At 44.9% G+C, this 11,549-nt stretch overlaps 1 protein-coding gene across 1 annotated transcript; it reads left to right on the top strand.

Moving 5' to 3' along the window:
• The first annotated feature begins 363 nt into the window (after positions 1-363).
• Positions 364-8,512, top strand: C3H1orf115 (chromosome 3 C1orf115 homolog). Its single transcript, XM_073335285.1, has 2 exons — positions 364-718; positions 7,129-8,512. Exons 1-2 carry the CDS (start codon positions 473-475, stop codon positions 7,246-7,248), a joined length of 366 nt encoding a protein of 121 aa, XP_073191386.1. The 5' UTR covers positions 364-472; the 3' UTR covers positions 7,249-8,512.
• The last annotated feature ends 3,037 nt before the right edge of the window (positions 8,513-11,549 follow it).

Raw genomic sequence — 11,549 nt, 5'->3', positions numbered from 1 at the left:
GCGTTGTTTTTAGAAAAGCCAGGTGTGGACATGGATGCTAGTGTCTACTTCAATCCTAAGGGGCGGAAGCATGCCCCTGCCAAGGGCCGTAGCATTTCCAATGGGTTTAGAAAGCAGGGGGTAATGGGGGAAGCTTTCTACACTCCCCCAATACTTTCAGGAAGGGATTATGTCAAACAGGCTGCAAACCCTGCTCCTTGGCTCTAATTTCTAGTGGGGGTGGGAGGGAAGGGGAGGGCAGGGGTCAACCGAGGCTGCTGTGCCTTGCCTGTCTCAGGGCTGGGCAGGGGAGGGTCTAATCCAGGCTGGGATGTAAATGCGTATCGCTTTAGCTCCACCTGTTGCTCTCCCTTGCCAGGCCCCTAGAAAGTCCCGTCCTGTGGCTGGGAAGCAGGAAGGGCTCAAAGGTGTAGCTCGCCTGACTCTCAGCCGGCCGGCCGGCCGTCCCACCCCGGGAGCGGGCTTCGGCACCATGACCGTGGGGGCCAGGCTGGGCGGGAAGGTGCACGCCAAGTTCTCCCACTCGGGGCCTGGAGAGGACAGGGTCTCCATCCTGGAGCGGGAGGAGGAGGAGGGCCTAGGAGCCCCGGCGGAGGAGGGGACCCGCCGCTCCAAGAAAGTGCGCTTCGCCTTCCTCCCGGACGACTACGAGCCGCTGCGGCAGGAGGGCTCGGCAGGCAGGAGCAAGTGCAAGAGGAAGCTGAGGAAGTACAGCAAGGTCAGGAGCCTGCCGCTGCCCCCGCATGGAGCTCAGCCGGGCTCGCGGGGAGCCGCTAAGAAGGGCTTGGGCGTCCCGGGCCTGCCGCTGCCGCTGCCGGGCTCCGCCTTGGCACGCGGCTGCTCGGTGGCCCCAGCCTCCGTGTGCTCGGAGCTGGCCGGAGGCTGCAGCCAGCCCGGCGGGGGAACCGCCCCTAGCCCCTGCGGGGCAGCTGCCGGCTCGCGCCCAGGGCAGCACGTGCCAGAGGCGGTGGGAAGGGGGCGCTGCAAGGGAAGGGGGCGCTGCAAGCCCTGGGCGGAGGGCGAGCCGGGGGCGTGGGGGGGGGGGGGGGTTACTAGCTCACTCCAGTCCGTGCCAGCGCCCACAGGAGCCGTCCCCGCCTCTGACACTGACCAGCCAGGCGGGCTCGCTGGGTTTGGCGGGGGGGACGCTCCGCGGATTTAGCTCTCTTTTAAATGCATCGTCTGCCTTTCCTCCAGGCTCCCCTTAGCAAAGGGCTCTGCTGGTGGCTCGGCCTGGGCTCACGGGGGTATTTCCATACCCAATATCCCTTTCAGGACTTGACTTTCTTTTCTGCCGCAGAAGCTGCACTCCCAACCCTAAGCACCATGTCAAGTATCAGGGGGTAGCCGGGATAGTCCCTAGCCACAAAAACAACAAGGAGTCCGGTGGCCCCTTAAAGACTAACAGATGTATTTGAGCATAAGCACCATGAATCCTTTGAGCTCCTTTCCGGGTGCGGTTCTGCAAACCTTACTGAATCCAACCTCGCCGCACTCTTGTGGGGTGTGTCGGGCCCCATTTCACTCCTAGGTAAACCGAGGCACGTGCAGGTTGCCATTCACACAAGGTCACACAGAGGATCGTAGCAGAGCCTGGACTAGAACCTAAACATCCTGTCGCCCCCTCCCACTTTCCTCCCTTCCAAGTCCCCTTTGTAATGTGTGCACTAAGACAGGGCCCTGATTTTTCTACTCTATCTGTGGCAGTGGTGCTTGTGTTGAGACCTATTAGTGGGGCAGGACATCTTCCTCCTCTCTGGGTTAGAGAGTGGAGGTGGGAGACTACAGCATTCTTCTATCCCTTCAACTTTCTTCTCTGCACCCTCCCCACTGTGCACTGCTGCTTCAAAGAAAGAATTTACTGCAGGATGTGTCATGCTTCAGTGTCCTTAAATGTGACAGCAACTCCCAGTTTGTAACCTGACACTGGAAATGCACACTTTACACAGTCTTCCCCTGTTGCCCCCTCCTTTGATGGGGAAGAGCCAGGCTCCTCTTCTCTGCCCTTAATAGATAATAATAGCCCACCATAATTGATTACTCTCCTTACAGTTGGTATGACAACCCCCATTTTTTCATGCTATCTATCTATCTATCTATCTATTGTATTTTCCATGTATGCATCTGATGAAATGGGCTTTAGCCCACGAAAGCTTATGCTCAAATAAATTTGTTAGTCCCTAAGGCGGCACAAGGACTCCTCCTCCTTCTCTCACTCAGACTTCTCTGCTGATCAGACAGACAAAGGAAAATTAACTTGTAAGGTGCTTTTAAATAGTTGATCAGTGGCATCATGTGCTAGTAAACTGAAATGTCACAAAAATTGTATTCAAAACTCCAAGGCAAAGGGAATGCAAACTGAGAGATGGTACTAAAAAAAGGAATGAATACAGCAGACAAACCCTAAATGCAAACACAAGTATAACTGCCCGGCGGGGGGCACTGCTTGTTTCAGGAAATAAAACTAGAGGAGGAATGACTGTGTGGTGAAGGTTTCAGAGTAGCAGCCCTGTTAGTCTGTATTCGCAAAAAGAAAAGGAGTACTTGTGGCACCTTAGAGACTAACCAATTTATTTGAGCATAAGCTTTCGTGAGCCACAGCTCACTTCATCGGATGCATAAAGTGGAAAATACAGTGAGGAGATTTATATACACACAGACCATGAAAAAATGGTTGTTTATCATACACATTGTAAGGAGAGTGATCACTTAAGATGAGCTGTTACCAGCAGGAGAGTGGGGTGGGGGGAGAGAAAACCTTTTGAAGTGATAATCAAGGTGGGCCATTTCCAGCACATTTCCAGGAGTTAACAAGAACGTCTGAGGAACAGTGTGGGCGGGGGAAGGGGGGGAGGAATAAATAAGGGGAAATAGTTTTACTTTGTATAATGACTCAGCCACTCCCAGTCTCTATTCAAGCCTAAGTTAATTGTATCCAATTTGCAAATTAATTCCAATTCAGCAGTCTCTCGTTGGAGTCTGTTTTCGAAGATTTTTTGTTGAAGAATAGTCACTTTTAGATCAGAAATCAAGTGACCAGAGAGATTGAAGTGTTCTCCGACTGGTTTCTGAATGTTATAATTCTTTTCTTTTACGTACAGACTGTCCAGTTTGACCAATGTACATGGCAGAGGGGCATTGCTGGCACATGATGGCATATATCACATGGGTAGATGTGCAGGTGAACGAGCCTCTGACGGTGTGGCTGATGTGATTGGTCCTATGATGGTGTCCCCTGAATATTCACCATCATTAACTTAGGCTTGAATAGAGACTGGGAGTGGTTGAGTCATTATACAAAGTAAAACTATTTCCCCTTGTTTATTCCTCTCCCCCTCCCCTCACTGTTCCTCAGACGTTTTTGTTAACTCCTGGAAATGTGCTGGAAATGGCCCATCTTGGTCAAACTGGACAGTCTCTACGTAAAAGAATAAATGGACACAAATCAGATGTCAAGAATTATAACATTCATAAACCAGTCGGAGAACATTTCAATCTCTCTGGTCACGCAATCACAGACATGAAGGTCGCTATCTTAAAACAAAAAAACTTCAAATCCAGACTCCAGCGAGAAACTGCTGAATTGGAATTCATTTGCAAATTGGATACTATTAATTTAGGCTTAAATAGAGACTGGGAGTGGCTAAGTCATTATGCAAGGTAGCCTATTTCCCCTTGTTTTTTCCTACCCCCCCCCCCCCAGACGTTCTGGTTTAACTTGGATTTAAACTTGGAGAGTGGTCAGTTTGGATGAGCTATTGCCAGCAGGAGAGTGAGTTTGTGTGTGTATCCCTGGGGGGAAAAAAAAAAAAAGCCTGAATTTGTGCTGGACATGGCCCACCTTGATTACCATGCACATTGTAGGGAGAGTGGTCACTTTGGTTGAGCTATTACCAGCAGGAGAGTGAGTTTGTGTGTGTATGGGGGTGGGGGGGTGAGAAAACCTGAATTTGTGCTGGAAATGGCCCACCTTGATTATCATGCACATTGTAGGGAGAGTGGTCACTTTGGATGAGCTATTACCAGCAGGATAGTGAGTTTGTGTGTGTGGTTTTTGGGGAGGGGGTGAGAGAACCTGGATTTGTGCAGGAAATGGCCCAACTTGATTATCATGCACATTGTGTAGAGAGTTGTCACTTTGGATGGGCTATCACCAGCAGGAGAGTGAATTTGTGTGGGGGGGGTGGAGGGTGAGAAAACCTGGATTTGTGCTGGAAATGGCCCAACTTGATGATTACTTTAGATAAGCTATTACCAGCAGGACAGTGGGGTGGGAGGAGGTATTGTTTCATGATCTCTGTGTGTATATAAAGTCTGCTGCAGTTTCCACGGTATGCATCCGATGAAGTGAGCTGTAGCTCACGAAAGCTCATGCTCAAATAAATTGGTTAGTCTCTAAGGTGCCACAAGTACTCCTTTTCTTTTTGTGTGGTGAAGGATGATGGGGAGATCTGCCTTCACTTCCTGGCTGTACCACAGACTTCCTGTGTGGCCTTGGGAAAGTCACATTGTCTCTCTCTGTCTCATTTCCCCATCTGTAAAATAGGACAGTACTTCCCTACTGTGCAAAGGTGCTGGAAGGATTAATTGATGTATGTGAAGGGTTCAGACCTTGCACTGATGGGAGCCTTACAGTACATAGATAGATGAACAGAGGGGCAAATTAGACTACAGCAAGCACTAGAAATCACTTAGAAGTGCAGCAGTAGGAGACCCTCTTTTAGAGGGTCGCCAAGAATCTCTGGAACATTTCACCTCACTGAACTTCTGTGAGTTGTTACCCAATTTTACAGATGGAGAAATGAAGCGACATGCCCAAGGTTACACCATAAATAAGTGGCAGAGTTGGGAGTAGAGTCCAGGTGCCCTGATACCTAGTCCTGTGCCTTGACCACAAAACCATGTAGTGAACAATCCTGCACGGATCTCAGGGAGAGCGTAAGGGAGTAACTGACAATTATTTCTCAAACTTCTTATTGTAACATCAGAAGTTGTAAGTATAAATCTTAAAGGCAGTAACCTCCATTGTCCTTAGGAGGTGAATCACAGACCTCTAAAATATACACTTAATATCCTATGGCTGCAACTCTGCCTTTGCATTGAAAAGTAAATTTGTGCTAAAGTGGTGAGTTCTCAGATCACTATAGTAACTAATAGTAATTGTCCAACAGATTTCCTAGGTATGTAAAATCATACTTCAAACTAACTTAAAAACATCCCTAAATATCTCACACACATATTTTGTGGCTGTCTAGAAATACATTGCTGCCATTCATGGAAAGAGAAATGTCTGTTTGAAAGACAATTAATTAGTTAAATCTGAGGAAGCAGCCTGCTGACTTTCTTTTTTGTTTGGAAGAAACCAGTCCCTTTAGAGACAGAATGAAACTGACTCTCACTCAGATCAAAGGATAGAAAATCTTCATTTCAGTCTGGAAATGGCACTAAGCTAATCCATGTGACGGATACTTTACATTTCTTTGTGCTGCATTTCTCTAGTGTTCTTATTTTGACATCATTCCAATTAACTACAAGTATTAGGAGGTGGATTTTTTTCTTTTCCAGCAGCAACAAAAAGAGTATAATAAGACTCCATATATCTATAAAATAATCAGTTTAGAGTCAAGGTGTCCCTGAAAGTCGTACACAAATTTTAAGGGGGAAAAGTAACAATTTTTTACTGTGGTAACTACCGTCATTTAGGTCAAAAATCACTCCTATTCTGAAAGTACCATTCCTCTTGAATAATTTTGGTAACTCAGTGTTTTCCATTTAATTTGTGTCTGGTGCTCAGATTTGGGTCTGCGGGGTGCTAACTGGGTCAGCCATGGCCATGTCCCAGCTCAGTCTCCTCCATTTCCCCCACAAAAAATATTTTCACCAGCCACCTATGAGCGAGCCAAATAAATGATGTGGAAGTGGAGGCCAGTTGCCCATCCCTGGTCTAAGGCTTAGGACTCATCTACACTTAAAATGCTACCGTGGCATGACTGCACAGCTGCAGCTCTTCAGTGAGGACGCTACCTATGCTGACGGGAGGGGTTCTCCCATCGGTCCCCTAGAGGCCGTAGCTAGATTCTCCCATTGACCTAGTGCTGTCTGTCCGGGGGATAAGGTCGGTTTAACTGTGTCACTCAGGGGACCAGGTGTTGATTTTTCATACCCCTGAGTGATGTAGTTACACTGACTTAATTGTCTAGTGTAGACCAGGCCTTAGTCTACACACAAAAGTTTACCAGCATAATTATATTGGTTAGGGGTGTAATTTTTTTTTTTTTGTGCAGACACAGCTATGTCAGTAAAAGCCCTAGTATAGACACAGTAGTAGTAGCGGTATAAAAGTTTTTATCCCAGTGTATCTTATGGCAGTTCTGGGAATGGGCATAAGCACTTTTATACCAATAACTGCATCTACAGGGGAAAGGTTTGGCTTGTTTAATGACACCCATATAGGTAAATTGGCAAAACTCTTAAATAGACAAGCATTATTCAGTTTGAATAATCTATCTTGGGTTTCCTGCAATGCTGTAAACAAATGTGTGAGTTTTTTATAGCTATATATTGAAACAGAGATGGTCAAAATGTGAAATGTTGACAAAAAGAGTTGAACTGTTTGTGTACATTTCCATTAAACGTTCACCCCAATTTTAACCAGCTAGTGTCCTTCTTAAATGCAAGCTGCCCAATAGTCTTTATAACACACTTAAGTCGTGTCTGCCTGGGAAAGCTCTTCTGTTATAAGCTAAGGTGTGAGCTTAAACCTATATAGTTAGAGAGGTGTAACTCTGTTTCAACTCTTATTATCGAATGATGCCTTTTTTTCAGTTTAGCTTATGTTACTTTGGAGGGTGTTAAAAAAATTAACAAAACACCCCCCATTCTTGCTGCAGAATAAGAGTGTCCACATGGCAATTTATAGTGGTATAACTATATCAGTTGAATTATGCTGGTCTAAAAGGTAAACTTTCCCCTCTGGACAAGCCCGAAGAAGATGGTGGGTCTGTTCATATTCTGAGGTTGTAGAAGGACGTATAAAATGGCTGGCCTTTATTTGAGCTCCCCAAACTGTTTAATTTAATGTTATTTTCTGTTCTCTCTCTCTCCCACCCCCTTCTTCCCTAAAAATAGAATGTTGGCAAAGCTCTCCGGAAAGGATGTCGCTACTTGGTGATTGGCCTGCAAGGATTAGCAACTGCATATGCAGCACCCTTTGGAGTAGCAGCAACAGTAGCCGCCTTGGTCCGCTAGAGTGGCTCTGCCTGTCTCATAAAGGAAGAAAAAATGAGCTTTCATAGAAGAGTATGGTGATTTGTACTTTCTTAGCATTAGATCTGCTGCTGTGACCTGCATCTGAAAATTCTTTTCAACAACAACAAAGGAAGCTACTGACGTGACAATATTCGAATGGAACAATCGCATTTCTCCAGTGATTTCATGCAAACATCTCAAGTGCTTTTCAGCTATTAAAATCAGATCCAATGAAAGAATGTGCAAGCCCAAGGAAATAATCATAGATTAATTGAGCCAAAGTTTGTAATTATAGGTGAATTAATTTACTCAAGCCTGAGGCTATCTGTTAAAAGGAGCAAAGAGGAAGGGAAAGCCAGTAGAAGAGGGAGAGTGGTATAAGTGGAAAAACAGGAAGGAGAATGAGGTGCGAGAAGCAGTGGAGATTTGATGTTGGTTATGAGGAGGAATAGTCAAAATAATGGAAGGAAATAGAGGTAGTAAAGGTATCAGGAAAAGGTAGCCTTTGATTTGCTTGTGTATTTTAATGCTTTGTTAGTAACAGCTACAATGAATATGTTCAGATACTATATGCAGGGCTGGGCTTAGCTTTACTACCTCAGTATTGCCAATTCCAGACACTGAGAAATCATTCCTTGGGCCCTGCAAAATCAGGAGATTTGCTTAAAAATCACAAGATTTTAAGAACATATATATATTTTGCTTGCTTTCTGATTTTTGAGCCTTTAGGGTTCCCTCTAGTCATGTTGCCAAGCTTTTCTCTATAATTGTGAGGGCTAGAAAATTACTTTTTTTTTAAATGAAAGCTGAGACTCTTGTGTAATCACTTGACTCTGGGAGCTGGGGCTTTAAGAAAAAATACCAAATATCGCCAGACTCTGGAAGAAACACTACTAGGCACATCTGAGGCCCATAGAATTCTACTCACTCTGTATTCATCTCATTTTGTGAAAGTTGTAGCGATGCCATATCAAAATGAAACTTTCAGATGGCTGGGCTAAGAAATTTGGATGGAGATCTCCTAGCATCACACTTTGAGGGAAACAAATCTGAACTGTTATTAACATGAGATCAAGCATTTTCCTCACTAATATTTGGAGTTCTAAGTTATGCTTTTCTGCCATTCTTTTAACTAAATCTTGTTGGCGTGTTCTCTTTGCCTTATTATGAAAGAACTTGAATTGCGTCTCTTAACAAGCCAGATTGTGTTTCTCTGAATGGTGATCAGAAAAATGAAGAACTGTAAATAAAAATAAAAATGCTCCCTTTTGCTTTTGTGAATGTTATTTTTTAAGTGCACAAATGAAAGGAAGTTTTTTATTCACAAAACAAGTACAGCATAGGCAGCTGCAGTGCAAGCTTTCCCACATTGCTTAGTTAACAGGCCTCCGCAGTGCCCTGGAGAAACCATCACTAAGGATGAGAGATGATAGGTAAGTGGCGAAGGACCATATCGTCCTTGATGTGTCAGCTCAAACTTCCAACAAGGCTGCCAGTGGCTATCTGTTGTGATGGTGTTTTTTGCAATGTGAACTCTTGTCCACTCAGACCCACAATCCTTGCTTCACACAAGCCACCAAATGTGTTTGGATTAATCTCACTCCTTTTTTTTTTGGTTACAGGTCTGCATTTGCTTCCTTCTGAGAAATGAATGATTCTTTGGGTGTGGGAAGAAATAGCAAGAGGGATATACGGCTCAGGTTTTGATTCTATATGTATGTTACATACCCAGCAGTTCTTAGGTCATAATATAGTAGCTGCTTGCTAATGGGTAACTCTAGCCTGTTATCACCAGGGACTTTCCACAAAGGTAAATATAAACTTTAGCTTGTAAATTGCTCTGCCTGATGGTAACTGTGTTCTCTTGTCTACTGAACTATGGCCTCCCTTTGGCTGGTGCAGCTTTTATGGAATAGGCTTGTTGCTATCAGTGCATTTTCAAAGTGGGGCTAGAGATCGAGTTTTTAGTGGTGGGCTTGGGCCGGGGTGGGGGGGGGGGGGAGTTGAGGCTTATTGGCAAGACAAACTCATGCTAAACGATGACTCTAAAATAGACCAAAACCCAACAATCAAACAACAAATAGAGAGAGAGAGAGAGAGAGAGAGAGAGAGATGATAAATAGCTGATATTGTTGACATTAAATTGTCAGTGATTCACGTCAAGGCTGCTTTTCCTCCTTGAAATCAACTAGTTCATTTCTTGCTGAGGCTGCCAATTGCTGTTGGTTATCTGTATTTCTCAACCAACACTCTTCTCTCTCTTCTCCTTTCAACCAACACTCTCCTCTCTCTCCTCCTTTCAACATAAAGTCAGTCTAAGGTCCTGGGGCTCCAGTTGCTAGCATAGCACAGAGTGAAAAAGCAGGATACAAAATGCCAAGTCAGCAAACCCCCATCACATGGAAAAAATGGTTCAGTGGCATGGGGCCTAATTTGCAGGAGTGCAAAGGGGCACATGGCTCCCTCTGTAGTCAGCTGTGCATGCCAAGCACCTCTGCTAATCAGGCCCTGACGTGTTTATAATCTGAAAAGGCAGCATTGTAAAACTTCTGGCCTCAGTGCGGCATGAGTTTGAATGAGATGCAGCATGTTCATACTTCATGAACAAAACAATGCCAACCGTCCTGAGGTGAGGTCGGAGGGGCTGTGAAGTGACACCCCAGCCTGCATGCAGGATCACCAGAGCAGTCTGTGATGATACCTAGATGTTGGTAGGGGCCTTTTGTGCTGTTACCTAAATACAGTGAACCTAGACAAATCAATTGCTTATGGGAGATGGCAAAGTATTGACAGATGCTTACTGAAGAAGCAAAGTAAGTTTGGGGATATGGAATGGTTTGTTAAAATGAGACTGTCTCACAGGCATGGCCTATTGGCCAGGTAGGGTTGTGCCCTTTCAGGAAGACGGCAATGTGACAGACCAAGTTGACCATGGTGGAAAAGAGTAGTTGTCTTTATGTAGCAGACACACACAGAATATTTGATTTTGGTACCTCTGCTGCTTTTTCACTTACTCTTCCATCTCCTGTGCCTGTTTTGTACCCATAGCCCCACCTGACGGGTGTGTGTTTTGGGAAGGCGTGCCATTGTGTGGTATGACTGCCATGTCTATATTGTATGTTTTCACATTTTTTACCCAACTTCCATGATGTTTTACTTTGGAGGGCATGCTACAGCTCAAGGAGTTGAACACATCCAAGGGTTGAATTGGAAACAAAACAATGGCCAAGCTCTGCCCATAAAACAAGTTCTGCCCATGTGAATCACCAAAAGGAGAAGCCCCTCACAGTAGGTGTTCACAATTTGATTGTGTGTGATGTCTGAGCTCCCTGACCTTGGTTCCCCCTTGGTATGGCTTAATTCTACCCACGTGCTCTGCTAGGTTCCTTTTGTTTGTCTCATTCTAGACTGGGGGATGAGGAATGGTGATACTTCCCAAAGACCACCACTTGGGGCATCAAAATGAGACTTAACTCATAGTAAATTTTACAGATCTATGATCCTCCCTCTCCCTTCTTACAAGAGGAATGAATTAGATACAACGTTGATTTACATTATCACTCTTTGGCATCTGAGTTAACACCTCCCTCAAATAAATGGGGCAGTTGACATCCCTCAAAGCTATTTTTGCAGGCTCTTTGCAGACTCTCTGCATCAAATAACCTCAAAAATGAGTGATTCTTCACAAACATAACTGCTACCTAACCTGAGATTAAATTTTTTCCCCTGAAGCTGAAAACAAGATAGAAGAGAGGTGTTGGTATGCCAAGCTGTTTGCTAGTCCTGAATGAATCTAAAGGTACTCACCCTGGTAACCAAAGGTGTCCTTTGTATATTTGATGTATTAAGAAGCCAAATATCAGAATCTCTGACTCCAGCTGGCTGAAAACACCAGCACGTAGAACCATGTTAAGCCTTTGATCCTTGTGAGCAACACGCAAGGATCTCCGTGAAAGCTGTGTCCGTGATAACAGTGCAGAATCCACAATTTCTAACCTATAGGGAATTGTCCTTTAGTGTCATCTGCTGGGAGAAATTCAAAGTTCTGTGCGAGTTAGCAATGCTCATTGTTCTCTGGTGCTGCCTTATGACAAGGATTAGCTCTCTGACAGGAACAATACTAGAGTTGTTACCTGAACAGAGAGAGTAGGAAGTGTAATTTGTCATGACTGATCTTTAATTCAGATTCTGTGTCAAGGCCCTGCAGTGGAAAGTTTCTCTGCATTTCAGATGCGTATACCTATTTGAACTCAACAGCTCAGTGGCCGTTTTGCACTATAATATTTTTTAAATGTAAGGCG

Source organism: Lepidochelys kempii, chromosome 3 (genome assembly GCF_965140265.1).
Source record: "Lepidochelys kempii isolate rLepKem1 chromosome 3, rLepKem1.hap2, whole genome shotgun sequence".
NCBI lineage: Eukaryota > Metazoa > Chordata > Testudines > Cheloniidae > Lepidochelys > Lepidochelys kempii.
This window is presented reverse-complemented; position numbering and strand designations above follow the sequence as displayed.